This window comes from Myodes glareolus, chromosome 11, assembly GCF_982192425.1.
Source record: "Myodes glareolus chromosome 11, mMyoGla1.1, whole genome shotgun sequence".
NCBI lineage: Eukaryota > Metazoa > Chordata > Mammalia > Rodentia > Cricetidae > Myodes > Myodes glareolus.
Genome location: NC_142036.1, coordinates 81,465,850 through 81,486,130, shown reverse-complemented (window position 1 = coordinate 81,486,130; position 20,281 = coordinate 81,465,850). Strand labels below are relative to the sequence as shown.

Sequence of the window (20,281 nt, the reverse complement as noted above, 5' to 3'; positions counted from 1 at the left end):
CTTCTTAAATGGCCTTTGGAGGTTTCTTTTTTGTTTTTGCTTTTGTTTTTTGTTTTTTTTTTTTTTTGCTAATTTGAAAAGATAAGTGTTGGTGTTTTGTTTCAAGTGTCATTATGAGCTGGCACTCCTAACCATGTATGACAATCTCTCCCTATGTTTCCAGCCCAGCCCATCTACCTCAAGCCTGAGTTCCACTCATTCTGCTTCACCTAATGTGACGAGTTCTGCCCCATCGAGCGCCAGAGGTCAGTGCAGAGCTGGGGATGGGGTGACTGGTACCCAAAGCACCTTCCCGGCTCCAGGAACTGTGGCTTCAGAGTATTGTAGGTGACTGCCACAACACTCAGTTTTCCGAAAGCAGGCCCCACTTGGCTACCACACTGATAATTTCTCTGTTTCTCTTCCCAGCTTCTCCTTTGTTGTCTGACAAACACAAACATTCCAGAGAAAACTCTTGCCTGTCCCCAAGAGATAGACCATGCAGTGCCATTTACCCAACGCCTGTGGAGCCTTCCCAGGTACTCCTGTGGGTGAATCAGAAAGCAGAAAACGGGGATGTGTGGGATTGTTGGTGACTCTCTGCAGAAGTACACAGTAGCTGCTGAAAGCAAGCGGTGTCCAGGCCAACTGGGTGAAGAGTTGGTCCACCTCGGGTCTCTGCCGCTGTCGGGAGGCCATCTGCCTCAAAAGTCTAGAGCAGTGGTTCTCAGTCTTCCTAATGCTGCGACCTTTTAATACGGTTCCTCATGTTGGGGTGACCCTCCCAGCCATAAAATTATTTCCCTGCTAATTCATAACTATATTTTGCTCCTGCTATAAATCGTAATGTAAATATCTGATGTACAGGATATCTGATTCAACTCCCAGTGGGGTCTGGACGCATAGGCTGAGAACCAGTGTTCTAGAGGGCTGTCTTGAACAGCAAAGCAGAGAGAGAATGTCTGGGTCCTTCTTCATCACAACCTGTTCACTGCTGCTACAGCAACATCCCAAGGGGAAGCTAATGAATGAACCATCTGTGTGTGTGTCTGCATGTGTATGGAGCAGAAGTCTGGGGAGGGGGAACCCCTTAAGTTAGCAGAAGACTACTGCTTCCACCCAGAACTTCCTGTTTGCCCACAGCTATTGAGGATAGCTGCAGCTGATTCCCACCTTCCACTCCCTCACCCCCCAATCCTTCAGTGCAGGGGCAATCTCTTTGCCTTTGCCATTTTTCTGCCATGCATTACCAGGAAAGCAACTCTGTCCTGGAGATGTCCCTGAACCCCTCATAGGAGCTAGGGAATGTGGTTCCACCTGTCGCTCAAACCTCATCTAAAATGATTCCTCTCTACCTGAGTGAGCACAGGGCCACAGGCTTAGCCCAGAGGCAACTATGTGCATTGGAGGGTGGGTACAAAATGGTTTATGTTGTAGCCCTGAGTTGTAACGCTTGTTTAGAACTAATTTTAAGAGCAGAGCAAACTATCTCTGCTCCCGCTAATTTCTCTGTTTTTCTACACCATCCTGGCAGAAGTCTGTAGCTGCATCTGGAAATGGATGAGAGCGAGTGGGATTTGGCTTGATTGGTTTATCTTTGCTGATTGTGTGATCTTCCCGAAAGGCCCAGGAAGCCGCCTCTGCGCAGCACTGATGGCTTGCAGAAGTGATTGCTGAGTGCGTTTGGCTGAACCAGCTAACCAGTTTTATTTCCCGTTGTCACTGGCAATGCGAGGGGATTTCACAGTTTGTTTCATCTGCTCTAAGAGAACACGTGCCAGCAGGGGAAACTCTGAAGGGCGCCCTTGATTAGTCCCAAGTTCTCTGCCTTGGGTGAAATCTGAAATAGCACCTATGCTACCCAAACTGCAGTAATGTACAGCTGTTGTAGATGTCCACTGCTTCTTTTCATGAATAGATAGAGTCATGTAAAATTGGTAATTTTGTAGTTTAGAAATTACAGATCATTCATCAGTTTGTGTTTTTTTACCTGCTATGGGATTTCAGCCAATAGAGTTCACCCAGATAGTAGATGTTTGGACTGACGTTTCTCCTCTAGTTCCTATTCATAGGTCAGGCTGCCATTCTAGCAATATACACTTAAAGAACACCATACCTAGCTGATATTTAATATTAACTTTCCGTATGTTTATTATGAGTTATAATATAATTAAAACTATTAAGAAATAACTAAAAGTATTGAGCATTTATATTTAACATGAAGCACAATTTTTCATTATGTTTCTTTCAGAAAACTTAAGGCTTTGTTCCCCCTTTCTACTTAAATATAGTTTAATTCTTTGTTCATAGGCTCATTACACCATATAGAAAATACTTTAAGCAAAAAGTTTCATAAGGAGATAACCATATCATTTTCTAAAAGGTGACTCAGCGTATTACATCACAAACATGTGTCTTTTCCCTTTCCAGAGAACGCTGTTTAATCATATTGGAGAGGGGCCCTTGCCACGCAGTGACCCCAATCTTTCCGCGCCTGAGAAAGGTGGGTGTCAACCAACCCCGCGGGGGTCCTAGAACGTGTCAGGGTTTGTCTGTCCTCACTTCTCCAGTCTGTCATGTGCCATGTGGCAGGTTTAGTGATCAGGACAGTTGTGATCTTCAGGGAATTAGTGAAAGACGCGTTCGTGATCCATTCTCCACCACCTATAAAGGGCAGCATGTGAGCAGTTTAGGAACGAACCCCTCTGTGTAATGACTTCCTGTTGTTTACCCAGCCCAGGCGAAGCCTGCACTTCCCAAAGCAAAGTTTCCACTTGGGCCATCAGTTCACATAATCGACGTAGCTAGTCCTCAGATTGATTGCACAGTCTGCGTCCCTCGTCTCTTTACAGCCCTTTCAGGCTGCTCTCTGTGGTTTGTGGTGACTGGATAGGCTCCTGTACAGTTAAACTCTGTGTAAGCATCGCAGTCCAGTGCACAACGGAGTGTGCTCCGCCTCAGGGTCGTGCACACACAAATAAGAACCAAATGCATTGTAGTGGCGAATAGCCAATTAGCACCACGCAGAAGAGGAAGGGCGTCACCCCGGCAACTGTGGGTGTCACCCTGCCTCAGGGTCGTCAGTCTCACCAACCAATGAATCAAGACTCACTAATGAAATGTCCCGGGAAAGTGCATTTTAATTGCCCCCATTAAGAACTAGGCTGTATTACCATGTACACTGATCCATTAACATTAAACCTTCCCAAGGGGAGGTCAAAATTAGTGAGGACCTTGCCAGAATTATTTTATAAAGTATGGAATTGGCTTTCATGTTGTAAGTCGAGCATTGGTCTTTATCCGTAGAAACTGGGATCGTGTTGCTATTTTTACCCACTGTGCTAAAGAAACCCACGGAGAAAATATAAAAGGAATAGAGAGAAAAAAATTACGTTTAAAATAATCCTGCCCCATTAAGTCAAAGCAGTAATTTGGAAGACTAAAACGCGGCAATCCTCACTGGGTCCATCAGATGGCAGTGTCTGCGCAGGAAGCAAGCCGGAGCTCTGGTTTACTCTTCACTACAGAGCGGCTGCTCATAGCCTGGTGTGTCCTGCCCCGCTTCCTAGCAGGCCTCTCCTTATTTCTACACCTTGATGCCTGGAGCAGATGGATTACAGAATAAGAAGGACGTATCAGCAGTCCGAGTTGTTTTCTCAGGACTTAGGTAGTGTGATCGCTCGACGCAGCAAGAGTCCTTTCTGGACAGCAGGGGGCAGGGAGATGGCGTGGCACCCTCAGACCAGTCCAAGGGCCTTCCACGACACAGTTGAGATAGGAGAGTGCCACTTGCCTCCCCGCCTCCTTTAGATGACGCTGGTCCAGAAATGTCTACAAATAGACAGATGACTATATTTTCCATCTGTTTTCTGGCATCTAAACACACTCATGATTCTCAGCAGGTCGCTACTCTCTGGCATAGAGATTTGAGGTCCTGTTTGACAGCTTGAGAGAAATAAAGAGCCACGCTGTTAGCCAATTAAATGTCGACTCTGACTGTCAAGTAACCAATTAGAAAGCTTTAGTATTCAGGGCGTTTCCTGCTTGTTTGGGGCTTAGGGTTTTGTGGGTTTTTTGAAATCCAGTTGATTCTTTTTTTTTTTTTCACTCTGGATAATTGTGACTTTCTCCTAAGATCTCAAACATTTGAAAGGCAAAGCTGGATCTTGTGTTTTTAGCCTTGTTATTCCCTTCCAGCTGTGAATCCCACCCCTAGCAGCTGGAGCCTGGACAGTGGGAAGGAAGCCAAGAACATGTCGGACGGTGGGAAACTTATTTCTCCCCCTGTCCCTCCAAGGCCCACACAGACTGGTGGGTATTTGAAGCCTTTGAACGATCACTTTTATAAAAAATGAGTTATACGGAGTATTGCCTCTTGTCCTGAGTCCCTCAGAGAATGATAGTCACCTGGTATCTGAGGTAAAAGTCTTGCTAGGAATGTAATTCCCTTCTAGTACTTGCTCCCATTCCCTGCACCTCTGCCACACAGCCAGACAGCCCCTCGGGTAAGCTCTGAGCGTGCTATCTTCTCCCCTTAACCACGCACAACCCTTCTGGCTCCATGGCTCACTCCCGCTTCCTCTAACCCCCACCCCCTACCCCCCACTCCCCAGCCCCCCAGCCCCCCACCCCCGCTCGCACCAACCTCTGCTAACTCAGCTGCTTTCTTGAATCTTCAACAATGACATCCATCCTTCAGCTGACCCAAGTAAGGACCAACTCACAGTGGCTTCGAGCCGCTTCTGACAGCCTAATTGTCCGCTGCTCCGAGAACTAGCGCTGTGTCCCGTGGTGGTTACTGCCCAGAGGCCTAACGCATGAACCTGCATCTCTTGGGGGTGCAGTTCATGAAATCAACCTCAGGGCTTCTCAGCCCGAAGGTTACATCCCTGAAACGAGGCTGAGCACAGCATCTTACCAAGGCATTCGTGGGAGTCCTCCACTCACTAGCATCCGAGTGCTGAAAACGTCCCGGGGAGCTTCCAGCCTGCCCCGGAGTTCCAGGAGAAACGCAGAGGCAGAACTGACCCTCTTAGGGATTTCCGGTGGGAAAAGGCCATCTTTCCATCTGAACTCACTGCACTTGGTGACTTGCATGAGAGGCAGTTTTAAAAGAGGCCTCCTGCTATTAAGTGACTGCTTTTTCTAGTAGCCAGGTCTTGTGAGTACTTACCCATGTCGGCTGGAGCTTTACAGATATAGCCGGCGTAAGAACCACAAAAAAAAAAAAAAGTGGTGCTGTTTCCTTGCTGTATTGTAGGTGTTCACCCTTTAGCTTCCGAAAGGCATATGAGAGGTTTCGACAGAGAGAGGAATAACTAATTTTATTAATCGTCCTCATTGGTGTATCAGCCTGACTGTGGGAATGTGGGCTGGTCAGCCAAATCACTTGTACATCACTGCTGATACCCATACATTTAGTCAGTCTCTAGTTTGAAGGGCCTGGTTGTGCCCCTGAATATGGGAACTTGGAAGGCATTTTTAAGGAACAATAAGATTGATAGTTCTGACTAAGGAATGAATATTATCGATGCTCTCTGATCTCCTGGGACAGTTCCAATTTGAGAACAAGGCTGCTGGTGGACCTTTTTTAGGCACGCAGAAAGCACCCTTCCAGAAAAACAGCTCTGAGAGTGAGCGCTAGGTGCCAGGGCTGCGCTATTGTCTGAGACCGAATCAAAAGCAACAGGAAGCTTTGACCTCTGCCGCAGTAGCAGCAGACACGGAGGGCTGTGCCTCTGCCAATCAGGGCTGGTTCCTCTGTCCACTCGTGATTTCTTTCCTAGTCACCACACATGAGAACACAGAGCCAGCACTGATATCAAGAGCCAGCATGCAGGGCTGAGGCTGCCCGACCCTGCAGTGTGCTAATGAACACAGCACAGCCAGGTGACCCTGCTCCTTCCAAGTAGATTGATCGGCAGGGCTGCTCTCCCTTCTGCACTGATTGCTTTTGTGGTCTGTCCTGATGTCCTTCCTCGTCTGTGGTCAGTGTTGTGGGGCTGTGCGACTGTCTGTCGTTCCTCCTTTCAGCTTCTCTGTAGGTTTTGACACGTTACAAGCCTCGCGGTGCTGACTGGGAGAGGGGCCGGTGACCACAAAGGAGCTTAGCTCACGGCTGCCAGAGTCTCTGTGTGGCCCTGGGAAGTGTGGCTTGCCCCACACACACTTCGTCACAACTATTTTCCATGCTATGCGGTTAAGCCCTAGAGAGCAAGCTCTGACCCCTAAAGAGACACGGAGCTGCACTGCCACACATGCTAGGTCCCAGGTGTTAGACCTGGAAACCCAGGAGAAGCAGAGGTTCCTCTTCTCTGCCATGACAGTGAGACCCGACAGTCAGGGGACAGAGGGAAGAAGGCCTAAGGACAGGTGTTAGAGGAGCAATGGGAAGCGGCTCACCTTTTATCTTGATATGAACAAGCTTCCCCTCTGCATTGGGAATGCTGGAAGGTGGGGTGGAACAGAAGGCTTGCAGGATAGCAATATGGGCCTGTTCTAGGCTGCCTGGGTGGCCTGACTCCTGGCCCTTCACACCAGAAGCGTGTTATGAGATAAAGAGACTGAGTGATGAACAGCGTCTGGTCTTAGGGGACATCAGAAGAATATCAGAGCCAAGTATGGGAGCACAACCCGGTAACCTAAGCACTCAGGAGGTGGAGTCAGGTGAATAAGCAGTTCAGTGTTATCCACAGATACAGAGGGAGTTCAAAACCAGCTTGGATCATACGAAGCCTTGTCAACAAAAAAGAAAAGGGGAAAAAAGGAAAGGAAAGGTCATTGGAGCAGTCTGGGCCATACCGTTCTGGTCAGAGCATTGTGTGTGCACCTGCAACTTTTTACTAATGGGCCCATGTCTTGGAGACACCATCCTCTGTGAGGAATCTGGTCTAGAGAGGCACCAGGCAGTTTCTCCCCCTAATGTTTCCCCTCCCCTTGCTGAGGCGGTCCTTACGCACTAACTCACCTGCCTGGGTTTGTACATGCAGAGGGCAGGCACAGCTCTGGTTTTTCTTAAATGGTCTCTCTCCGTCTACAGCTTCACCAGCAAGACACACGACATCTGTATCCCCATCACCTGCTGGACGGTCTCCGCTGAAGGTACAAGCCTGTCCTCGGACTGGTTCCTTTTTCCTTGAAATCTGACCCCATGTACATCAAAAGGTGCTTTCATTCCTACAGTTCAGTCACAGAACCTATCACAAAAGGGAGTGAAAATGGACAAGAAAACAGCCTGCTTTTCCCCCTGCCCCAAGAATCCAGTACTCTCTGGTGGTTGTTACTGTTGTTTTCAATTACTTGTTGTGACGTAGCAATAACATTTTAATTCTCCCAATAGCGGCCGTGAGAACTTAACAAACTATAGTCTGCAAATCTATTGAATAAGAAAAGAAATACAGTCACAGTATAACTCCTAGGTTTTGACTTAGTCTTTTGATTAGAAACACACCAAATACAGATGACTACATATGTGTTTGTATAGATTGAACGACACCAGTAATTGAGGTCTACTAGATTTTTCTTCTGTACATTTTTGGGCTCAATCGTCAATCTCATCCATTTCAGCAAAGCCAAACTCAACTTGTCCTCTTAATACTTTGTACTCAAGATGTCTCCCATTACAAACAAATACTTGGTCGTAGAACCCATGACGGCAAAAATGGAAGAAAGCATTCTGGAGAACAGACTAGAAGGTTGCAAGGTCAGATGTTCGAATTGTTACATAAATGCAGGCTACCTAACATCTCTGAGCATACAGATCCCTCCTGACAACAAAGTGATATTTAGCCTCTGTGCAGACTGGGTGGGACTGGCTCCAAGCCCAGGAGAAAAAAAGAGGTTGGAGTGAGTGTAGAAAGGATGCTTTTGTTCCAGGAACTTAGTGTCCACACCTGGAGCCCTTTGTGTTGATGAGACAGTGCTAGCTGAGGTGAACAGACGGATTAGTCTCCACAAACACTTCAGGACAGGTGTGACCCCTGGCTGTTCAGGACAGTCGCTGATGGAAGCAGGAAACAACACCAAAAAAGGAAAAGTCCCCCAAGAAGGGTGGCTTGATTCTGTTGCCAAAATCCCTGCCGGAAAAGTTCTCTGGGAAGTGCGAATTAGTTTCTAGTTTTGCTGTCACTCTGAAGCATGGCTATCTGTCGTTGTGAAGCCCATGTGGCCCGCTTCGCTGTGGAAGCCTTGCTTGTCATTGCCCTGATGTGGAGAGGAAGGCAGCACGGCCCTCCCACGTCTTTGCACCTGTGAGTCCTCCAAACACTCCCACACGTGGTGATGGAATTACCACCTGTGTTTCAATTCCATTTTGCAGAGTAGAAATAAGACAATAAGTAATGGCGAGATTACGTTCTTAAAGAAGGAGGAGGTCTTGCTGGAAATCTGCACACACCTGTTAGATAGCTCCAGTTAGCGAGCTGATCTTTACTGCGTGTACTCATACTGGCTAGAGGCAGTCTTGTAAACAGGTCTGTATAAGTGGAGCTTGAAGGAGAGAGAGAGAGAGAGAGAGAGAGAGAGAGAGAGAGAGATCTCGATCATACTTTGTGCTGTAACTCCCGGGTTACTTTAGAGGGCACACTACTCCCAAGTTTCAAGCTTTCCTATGGCTGGAATGCACTTTGGTATCTTATGTGATGGAATTTAGGGTGTTCCTCCCCCCCCCCCCCCGAAGCATTAGGATTGACTCTTTACAGATGACTGAACTTAACCTGTCTTGTTTTGAATTTGAGATCTCGTTTTTTAAAAAGGATATTGGTGAATTTGGATCTCATAATTCACTGTGCTTAATTGTATGTTCCCATTAAATGGAAGGATCCGTGCCTACCGCGTTATTTCTTTTTAAAAGAGAAGCTAGGGGCTGGAGAAGTAACCCAGTCAGTAAAGTGCTTGCCTTGACAGCATAAGGACCTAAGTTCAGTCCCCTGAACCCATGCAGAAAAGCAGCTGTATGCACTACCCACCCCAGTGCTGGGGAAGGAGTCAGGATCCTGAGTGCTCCCTGGGCAGCGGCCTGACTGACTTGGCAAGCTGCAGGCCAGGGAGAAACATGTCTGAGAAAAATGAGGTGGTAGATGGCTCCTCAGGAAGGACACCCAGCAACCTCTGACTTACACGTGCACCTGCATACACACACACTCACACTCACACACATTCACACATATACATTTGTGTGCACACACATTCACATACACACATAAGCAAACACATTCATGCACACACACTCACACAATTCATACATGTACATTTGTGTGCACACACATCCACATGCACACATAAACAAACACATTCATACACACACACTCACACATCCACACCCATCCATACAAACACATCCACATCCATACAAACACATTTATAACACACACTCATACACATCTATACAGTCACACATGCATGTGCACTCACACACACATGTACATACAGTCACATATACACACCTGTGTACCCACACACATATCCATGTCCAGTCACACATATACACGCATGCCTGGAGACTAGAGGTGTTGGTAGACTTGGTTTGTCCGGAGCTCCTCTCTGGGACTTGCTGGTGGGCACTTGTCCTCTGTGGGCTCGCGCAGGCTTTGTTTTGTGGGTCGGGTCTGTATTACACACTTCCCGGTAAACCCAAGGTCTTTACATGGATACAGTCAGTCAAGTTGGATTAGGGTCACATTTCCTTCCCTACATCTCCAAGTCCAGCCAGCCAGCAGGCACTGGAGTCTAGGGCTTCATCGCACAGTTTAGGGAAACATCTCTAACGGCTGTCTCTTCTTCTCGCTTACCCCACCTCTGGTGGGAGCAGGGCTCCGTACAGTCCTTCACCCCGTCTCCAGTGGAGTACAACTCCCCAGGACTGAGCTCAAACTCCCCGGTCTTGTCGGGCAGCTATAGCAGTGGGATCTCGTCGCTCAGCCGGTGTAGCACGTCGGAAACCTCAGGCTTTGAAAACCAGGCAAACGAACAGTCGGGGCCGGGACAGGGCCCGGTGCCCATGCCGGTGCCCATGCCTGTGCCGATGCCCATGCCCAGCTTCAGCGGGTCGGAGGAGCCAGTACGCAAGGAGAGCAAAACCCCGCCCCCGTACAGTGTCTACGAGCGGACTCTGCGGCGCCCTGTCCCGCTACCTCACAGCCTCTCCATCCCTGTCACCTCCGAGCCACCTGCTCTGCCCCCCAAGCCCTTGGCTGCACGATCCAGCCACCTGGAGAATGGGACCCGAAGGACTGAGCCCGGCCCGAGGCCCAGGCCCCTGCCCCGCAAGGTGTCTCAGCTCTAAGTCACTTTTCTATGTACCTGCGATGAATTCTTTGCCGTTTACAAAATAAGTCTGATGAGAAGACATTTAGTGTAGGCACTTTAATATCTTACTCAGACCTTTCTTTAAATGAATGGGATTAAAATTTGCTTATTAATATAATGTTGCACAATATTAAAAGTTGCTGATCTAAAACGCCAGATGTTATATGAAGTATGGCTGAGTCTCATTAAAACGTTTCTCATTTGAAAGTGGTAAATCGTGAAAAAAAAAAGACTCCTTTTGTACCTTTTTATGTTCACTTTTTTTACGTAGTTTAATCTTAAAACCAATACAATATTGTCGAGCAATATAGCGTGTGATGATATTGTATACCTTTTTCTGAATACTTGATACTCTGAGAAAGCTGATCGTATCTGCGCAAGTCCTAACACAGTGGCCCTTCCTTAACGTGACAGGTTCGGCTCTCCCCTTGAGCAGAATGTTGAGTGCGCATCCTCAGAACTAAAGGTTAAAGCAGGCTGGTTGGATGAGATGCTTAAGGCTTGCACGGATTGGGACAGGAAGTTGTTTTGATGACTGACAGCTGTCTACACTCTTTAACTCTGTGTTGTGAATCGGTTGCTAAATCTTTTAAGTGCCCTGACACCATTGCTATCTACTGTATTACTTTCCAAGGTGCAAATTGCTTTCAGAGTTCCAATCAGCTAGATAGATTAAGCAAAAGACCCGAGGAGAAGTGTTTACTTGAATTTTGTGCTTCCTCAACTTGATGATTTCCTATCTAAAACGTGCCGAGCAGACGTTCAAGGATTAAATAGGCACAAATTACTGTGTCCCATTAACAAGGACTTGGGAATCGATACAGGACAGTATGAAATCAATAGTGGGAAGGAAGACAAAACCGTAGTGAAAATATGTTAATGTGATTGAATGCTAAAAGGACTTTGAGAAAGTGAGGGCATTAACATTCAATCCTGCATAAAATAAGGAATGCTTCAAACTCTCTGTTCTCACCGGGTTAGATTAGCTTCTCAGCTCATCCCATGGTCCTTTGGTTGGGGGCGGAGGACTGTGGACCATTCTAGCATGGGTGTGGCGGCGTAGCATCTTAGATGGAGGTAGAGATGGAGATAGAGGTAGATGGAGCTGATGCGATACGGCCGTTGTAGGAGTGTGGAAAGCACCTTGTGTGTCGTGATGTATTTCTTACCTTGGTTGTTTTCTTTCACTGACTGTTTATAACAATTGACAATAGATATGAACTGTATTTTAAAATCAGGCTGTTGTTCAATATTTTCCCTCTTTTGTTGGGAAGCTCATCTTAGTTTAGTCGTGTGTGTTTCTGTTGCTAGCTTACCTGGAGGGCAGTGACCACTTTTTTATATTCTCTTAATGAAACCATTCAGCAGGTCTGTGCTGCTGAGGCTGGTTATAGAGGTTTTCTATAATAAATGTTCAAGTATTTTTGTACATAACTGGTTAATTTTAATAAGAGATACCATTATGTGTAAAAAAAAGTAAAAATAAAAGCAAACAGTTGTGGCTGCAGTATGATTGTTACAATTATGCCAAATACTTTATGTATGGAAAATATTTGTACATATGTGCTTTTAACAATAATTCTGCCATATTGACTTTACAATTTTGAATGTCAGAAAATTAATATATGTAAAAATATTTATGTTTAGTGAAAGTATTCATAACTGAGGAAAGGAACATGAATTTTAGCTTTGTATCTTGCAGGTTTTGCAGTTGGAAATTTCTTGAACTAGCGTTTGCATTTATAATAACACTTTGTGTTTGTAATCACAGCCTAAAATCTATATACACACATATTCATGTATGTAGGAAGCTTCATGTTTCCGTTGTTTTAAAGAAGTAAAATCTTTCCCTTAAGTAAGATGACATGCATAAGATAACAAAGCCTTTTGATTTCCTTTTCCTGTGGAATTTAGTAGCTTTCTTGACTAGTGCTTGGGCACAGAATAAATCAGTGTTATTTGCTCTTGAAGCCATTTTTCTTTTCTTTCTTTTTTTATCTTTTGGCAGTGAATAGTTGACTTTACCATGTGAGTGTATTTTTAAAGCAGCTTCATAGCAGAACATTTCAAGAGATTCTGTTAGTTCAGATGTTCATGTTAATTGCTGCTGAATGGTAAATATTAAATAAAGTTATCAGATTAATCTTAATGCTTCTGCCTTCATTCCAATCATCAGTGTGGCTTTACTTAGAATGGCAGCTGCATAAATCCCTCCAGTCCTGTCGTTGTGAGACCTATGGACCTTTGCAGACAGACCCGAGATCTGTCGCTGGTTGACTGGGAACAAGATCATTTGTGCCCTAGAGAGCGAAGGTTGACAATGAATGGTTTCAGTGAGCATCCTGTGGAGAAGATAGCATTTACCTGGGCAGCCGAATGCTAATTAGTTTAACCAGAGCCAGTTTAGCAAATCAAACCATCAAAGTTTGTCTACACTGGGAAACTTGACACAAAGCAGATACCTGCCCGGTGGAGAGGTGATGGGTGAATGCTGCTCCGCCAGCTGTGACGTGGTCTAGCTGCACCGCCACCTCCTTTGTCCTGCCTTGGACAGAATGATAAGCCATCTATGTCATCATCACTGAAAATCCATTCAGTGCACGATTTCTGCTAACTGAAGTCTGTCTTTTAATTCTGTGAGATGCGTCCATGCTGTGATAGGTCACCATTTGTGTAAGTCAATGATAAACTGCTCTCCTATTAAACACCCAAACCCCTTTGAAGGCCTTTGTCAGGCTCCCAAGTACTTCTCCATGTGAGCTGCAAGATTTTGTGAGCATCTTTATTATAATTAAACCTGCAAGTATTTTAACTCTTCTGTGCATAATTACAATATGAATAGCTCCGATTTCTGCCTAGGTAGGTTTCTGTCTGGTTTGTTACTGATTGTTCCACAGAAGACAACAACAAGAATAACGAGTTGCCCTGTCTTCTTTTATCTTTGCCCGTTACAGGGTGTTATATCAAAGTGTATGAACACGGAAACATGGCCCTAATTATTGAGAGAGAGAGAGAAAGGGTTCTTTAGTTGTTGGTAGTGGTGGTTGTTTGTTTGTTTTGTTTTGTTTTGTTTGGGGGGTTTCCAAGACAGGATTTCTCTGTATAACAGCCCTAGCTGTCCTGGAACTAGCTCTGTAGGCCAAGCTGGCCTCTCACACAGATCCTCCTGTCTCTGCCTCGCAAGTGCTAGGATTAAAGACACGCACCACCACCACCTGTCTCTTTTTGTTGTTGTTTGTGTGTTTGTTTTTTAACCAATGGTTCAGGTATAGGCTGGATGTTCCCAAATTCTTGGCCTCTTACTCAAAGGGTTAGTATAAGGGCTCACAAATTTTTGCAAAAGTTGCGAGAAAACTTTATCTAAAGGAAAGTCACATGAGCAAGCCACAAGTACCATGAGGTTACTCCAGGAATCCAGTTATTGTTTGGGACTTTCTTTTACGGAGTTAAAGAAAAAGAGTGTGGTAAGGGATTTCTGTTTTTATTGACAAATTAAATAACCATTCCCTTCCCTAATGTATCTCATTGTAGCCATGCACACCCAATCATGCATAGGCATAGGATGGGAAGCAGGATTCACATAGAGCAAAAAGTTTGCTTATTTTTTTTATTAATTAAATCACTGCTTGGTCTATTAGCTTTAACTTCTTATTGGATAGCTCTTACATCTGAATTTAACCCATTTCTATTCATCTGTGTATCGTCACATGGCTTTACCCAGTAAAGTTCCATCCGGCGTCTGTCTCTGGTGGGGCTACATGGCTTCTCCTTACTCCACTTTCTTTCCCCAGTATTCAGTTTAGTCCCCTGCCCCCCCCCACCTAGCTCTGTTCTGCCTTGCTGTGGGCCCAAAGCTGTGGGCATGAGTTTGGTACTAAAATTAGGTCGACACTATTCCCACCCAACCTGAGGGCCCGTATGGTGGAGACAATTGGTAAGGAAAATTGAGTTTAGTCAAAGGCTAGCATCTGTTGATCTCAGAGCGCCATCCTGGGATGTTCAGGAACACAGAGAGCTCAGGGAGTAAACAATGGTGGGGCAGTGGTACAGACGTGCTAAGAGGCTACACAGCCAGCTGCCTTCTCTGGAACCTATCACTGGATCTCATCCTGGGATTGGCTCCTGTAGCTCTTTTTATACAGAAATATTGCTTTTCTGCAAGTTAACCCTATCGTGAATTTACATTTTTTCAGTTGGTGAATTGAATTAAGTCTAAGGAGTGGGGAGCAGTTGCAGAGGTGAGCAGGAATTCTGAGTCCTAAAATTCAAAGAGAATTTAGCAGTTGGCATCTTAAAACTATGCGATTGCTGAAAGTTCAATGTCAGCCTGGGCTACATAGTAAGTTCCAGGTCAGCCCAGGTTCCCCAAGGTCTATCTCAAAAACTCAGACAACAAAAAGTTAGGAAAAAGCCTTGCAGAACAGTAAAGAGTGTGGAAAGCAAAATTAATTTGGCCATGTTCCATTCTGAACAAACAGTTGTGAAGAACCAGTGCATTCTGTTGAAGACTTTGTAGGTCTGTTGAAATGGTCCTTCTATGAATAACAGTTACATTGCTGGACAAGAAATTCCTGAGAGAGTAGACTAATGCTAGCCAACAAGGAGTATGGTCATTGGGCAGAAGCTATGAGGGTGAGATACCCTTTTCTGAACCGGTGTTTTAAGCATGGTTGTAATCACAGTAGTCTTCAAAATACACCCTTATTTTTTATTCTATGCTAATATCTTTTTAGATGAAATCATTCTCGTGCAAGGCAAAGAATATCTTCTACTTATTTAGCCATCTCCCTATTAACAGACCTTATTTTCTTTCTATTTTTTGACTCTACAAACAATACCACTGAGACTCTTTTCTTACACAGAGGATGTCCAATGTTCTGCATTATTTCCTTATAGTGAATCTCACTCAGAAATGGCTGTTTGACTGGAACTGCAGGGACAAAGGAGTCCTAGATTTTTTATGTAATTTTATTCTATAAGAGAAGAAAGCATAACTTGCCGTACTCTACTTGGCTGTCATCAGGGACTAATCTATAACACTATTCCTGGGGAGTCAGGAACAAACACCTGCTCACCCCAGACAGGGAACCAATGGGAGACCAAGTAAGGACACCACCAAAGTCTAGCTTGGTGAACCAATGACTTTATTGGGGCTCCTTGTGGTGGGGGTTTATTTGGAGGAACAAGAATAACACAAAGGAATGGTGCATTACCAAAATCTCACCCCAACATGGGTCATAGAGATCTCAGGAAAGTTAGTTATAGCCCTGGACATTACTGCATGATTTACAGACAGCCTGACACTTTCCAGGACATTAGGTGACTCAGCTGTGTTGTGCCTCCTCATAAGACCTTACTGCTTATATAGCCTGTGGGAAGGCAGGACCTTGTGCTTCTGGTGAGTTTCAGGAACTTCCTGAGTCCTAATTTGTTAAGGAGCTTCCCTTAAGGGTTTCCTATATTAAGAAACAAATATACCTTTAAGATTATTTGGTCATAACAAGCCTCCTGGGTCTTCACAAGCTTTGCAAGGAAATTGCTTAGACAACAGGAACCACCATAAGAAAAATTAGTTTAACAAGCAACGAACTGAAGGCTACTAACATATATGCCTCATGTTCATATGGGAGCTATCTGGTGAAAAATGAGTGACTTCAAAGAGATGGTTTAGATATGGTTGAAGTATCTTTAACTAAACACACACACACACACACACACTATAAATATATATATAGTGTGTGTGTGGTATGTGGGTAGGAAGGCCAATGATGGGAGTTGACCAAGACAGCACATTAAGCAATTAAGCAAGAACAAGGAGCTAAGAACAGAACTCAGTGGGAGACAGCTTGTTGCCTAGAGTTCATGAAGCCTCAGGTTTATCCCCAGTAATACCGAAAAGAAAAAGCGAATAAGGAGTCCTTGGCAGATTCAGCTCTTTGATTTCCAGTGCTAAGAGTTGTCTGTTCTTCCTGGAACAGACATGGAGATACCCTTGCAACTGGAAATTTCTTTTAGAGACACAAATTTCCCTTACAAAAAGGTAGCTTCACTGTCTTTAGATATTGTTCAGTATTTGCTGTTTTTCAAAATAAGCCTTACATCAACCTATCATATTGTAGAATAGTATATTCTGGACTCATCTCAAGCAGGGCAGGAAGTTGGAGGCAGGAGCTGGTGCAGAGGCCATGGAGGGGTACTGCTTTCTGGCTTGGTTCCCCCAGCTTGCTCAGCCTGCTTTCCTATAGAACCCAGGACCACCAGCCCAGAGATAGAACCACCCACAATGGGCTGGGTTCTCCCCCATCAATCACTAATTGCGAAAATGCCCTGTAGTCAGAACTTACAGAGACATTTTTCTTAATTGAGGTTCCCTCCTTGCAGATAACACTAGCTTGTGTCAAGTTGATGTAAGACCAGCTAGCATAGCTCTGGAAAACTTGATGGATATCAGAGCCCCCAGAGGCTGTGGGAGGTGCCATCCATGTCCTGCTTGAGTTTCTGCCCTCACTGCTTTTGCTGTTGGACTGTTATATGGAATTGTGAGTGAAATAAACCCTTTCCTCCCCAAGTTGTTTTTGGCATTGGTGTTTCACCATAGCAGTAGTAACCCTAAGACAAAGCCCTGGCTCCCCGAGAAAGGTTCTGTATGTTTCTGTATCCCTACCAAGCAGTGTCTTTTCCCCTATGCTATGAGCCTACCATCCTACCAACTATGTAGTCTTGTATCTTAAAGATTAAATATTAGTATGATATACAGCTTCAAGGGATATTTTGCTTATTTAATATGTAGGGAGAAAAATATTGCTGTTATTTCCTAAACTTTGAGAAGTGTTAATAAATCAATTAAGTCAGTTATGGAATCTTGTGCTAAAGAAATTGATAGCCTGATAAAAGGAAGCGACAGGGGAGATGAAAAGTCATAGCCTTGAAACTTAGGGAGACATTTCGAGAAAATAGTTTATTCCACAGAAGAGATTTCTGGGAAGACTCTGAGGCCACTGTGTTCATGCAGCATCCACCTGACAGTTCTCAGTGCTGTGGCCACAGACAGCCACACTTTGGAACGGGGCAGCTTGGGGGGGCACTCATGCTGTTGGCAGGGCCACTCTTCTCTGATCCTTTAACCCCACCTCTTTCTTGTCCAGCATTCCGGGTTCTAAACGAGACCGCACTTAAATAGTCAAGGTGTCTACTGCTATATCTTTGGATTCAGAAGACCCAGGCCGTCCACTGGCCTTTGCCCTTACTCTTAAGTTATTACGCTGCTGGAGGTAGACACCCATAGCTGTAGGCAGAGGCTGCTCCTTCGTTTCCCAGCCACTCAGACCCGAATAATCACACAGGAATTATATTAATTAAAACACCATTTGGCGTATTAGCTCAGGCTTCTTATTAACTACAATCCTTACATCTTAAATTAACCCATTTCTAATTATCTGTGTATCACCACGAGGCTGTGGCTTACCGGGTAAGGTTCTGTTCCAGCGTCTTTCTCCTTTGGCAGCTACATGGCGTCTTCTTGATCTGACTACTCTCTCAACATATATCTGTTCGAATTTCCTGCCTGGATTTACTCTGCTAAGTCATTGGCCAAAACAGCTTTATTCATTAGCCAATAAAAGCAATATATATACAGAAAGACATTCCACACTATCTCCCCTTTTCTATCTAATTAAAAAGGAAGGTTTTAACTTTAACATAGTAAAATTAAATATGCACAACAGTTATTAAGCAAGAATTATAGTTACAATATTTAGTCCATTTACACTTGGCAAATTAAGAAAAATACTCTATCATGTATCTTATCTTTGTGAGTCTAAAATTTATATCTAATTTATCTTTTATCATAACTAAGGAAAACGATAACTATCTGTCTTCAACTCCTAAAAGATCCCAGAAGGATATTTTATTACCTAAGTAAACAGGAAGAGCAGTGCAAGTTTAATTGTAAATCTTTAGAATTGACAGAGATGTCTTGCTACCTGAACAGTCACCCAAAGTTCTTCTGCAACGTTGGGGCATCCGTCTTCAGCCTACTAGCCCATGGGATCCAGCAGACTTCTCCACGAAACAGGAAATTTGAAAGACTGTTTTGCCTATCTTGGCTGTTTGTCAGTCACTTTCTTCTGTATCCTGTAGAATATCTTACAGTTTCTTCTGTTCAGAAAGAAACCTGAAGGGCCATCTCATCTTTGCAATGTTTAACAGTCCCTTTTCTGCATGTCTAGTTCATACAGCAGACCATGAAGCAGTCCAGGCAAGAGCAGTTTCTTGCCCAAATGACTAGGAAACTCCACAAGGAGCCTCTTTGATGCCTGTCTTCCTCTTGAAGTAGATTGGTGCTGCCAGAAGCAGACATGCTTCACTGTTCAAAAAAGTCTAAATTCTTAAAACATTTTAAATGCCATATTCTATAGTCTTTGAAGTGTTGAAGATTATCTGTCTAACTGAAATATATCTCTATATATCTAGAAAACCTAACATGACTACAAGTTTGACTATTACAGTTGACTATTAATCTGTAATTTTTAATTATACATTACATTTTTAAATGAGTTACATAAACATAATACCTTAAACAAAAACAGAAATACATATAACAAAATTAACCTTGAATTTATATCAATAAGCCAAGATCCATACCAATGCAAAGTATTCATCTCTGTAACACATGGCTGTGTTCCAGACCCTAGAAAAAGAAGAGAGACACTGCCCTTGCATGGGCCATGATCTTTCTGTATCTCCTTCTCCTCTCTGTAAAATTCCTTTTTCTCCTGAGCCTGCCTCCAACCCAGGGACTCCATGAAAGGAATCATTTTCTCACTGCTTTCTTTTCCTTAGGATTTTCTCTCTCAGTTTGATTGGACTGTCCTAGGAGTGAGCCCCTAAACTGGCTCAGCAGCACTTGACCAGCATTTCCTGAGGGGAGCCATGTTCCTCCAGCAAGGACTCCATTTTTCCTCTTTTCCTTCCTTTCCAGAGAGAGGGAGGGAGGGGGAGGGAAGACAGAAGCAAAGAAACAAGGAGGGAGCTTCATGGACAATGACTGCTGCTGTAGAGCGGGCTTAGCACAAGAGGTAGCTTACAGCCAACCCTGTAACTCGCTCCTCAGAGAGCGCAACACCTCTGACCTCTGCAGACACCTGCACTGTATGCTTATACACACAGAAAGACATAACACACGTAGACACATATTTTTTTTTTTAAAAAAAAAAAGGACTAAAAGGAAAGGAAAAGAATTGCCTCTGGAAGGTGCAAGTGGCAGATGTGGGGTACGAGGGATTCCTGGTTTTCTCATTGGCTTTATAGAATTATACGTGTGTGTGACTGATATATTTGAAGAAACTGCACATTTTTGATGGTATGGCTGCCAGATCCCACATGGCTGGGTTTACCACTCTGCTTACTTTTTCTTCCACTATGTACCACCAAATCTGGATCTCAACCTTCCTGAGAAGCACAGACAGAATTTACAACCGAGTGTTACTGGAGAGACTGTGACTGGTAAATAAGAGGAGGGGGGAAGGGAAAGAGTTTCTCCACCCAGATGAAACCTGTGTTGGAGCCAATGTGGGGCAGAGTGGATACAGCTAATTTCATCCCAGAAGTGCCGTGTGATGGGTTAGCAGGCAGACTGCCCTGTTCTTTATGAGCAGCACCGAGAGACCACTTTTAGAAACTCCACAAAGCCTCTGCAGGCTTTGTAAGCCTGTGAGTTCTGTTTGTGTCAACAATGTGAAGTTTCTCACTCTGATAAAAGCATCCACAGGTCTCCGTGTGTTTCCGAACAAATGCTGGTGCCAGGTCGTTTTCCTCCAAGAGAGGAAACAAATTAACAAGCCCATGGTCACTAACAGGATGCCAGCCTGTGAGAAAGATATATGGAGGGGGCTGGAATTATGGTTCATAGTTAAGAGCCTTATTAGTCCCCAGCACCACCATCAGGCGCCTCACAGATCCCTGTAACTCTACCTCCAGTGGATCCACACACCTTTCT

At 44.6% G+C, this 20,281-nt stretch overlaps 1 protein-coding gene across 1 annotated transcript in view; it reads left to right on the top strand.

Annotated features, from left to right (window-relative positions):
- Positions 1-10,499, top strand: part of Dock4 (dedicator of cytokinesis 4) — a 392,500-nt gene extending 382,001 nt beyond the window's left edge. The window contains 6 exon segments of the mRNA XM_087911826.1: positions 164-245; positions 409-518; positions 2,410-2,482; positions 4,177-4,290; positions 7,019-7,080; positions 9,788-10,499. Coding sequence (XP_087767952.1) covers positions 164-245; positions 409-518; positions 2,410-2,482; positions 4,177-4,290; positions 7,019-7,080; positions 9,788-10,261 — 915 coding nt within the window. The 3' untranslated portion in view covers positions 10,262-10,499.
- The last annotated feature ends 9,782 nt before the right edge of the window (positions 10,500-20,281 follow it).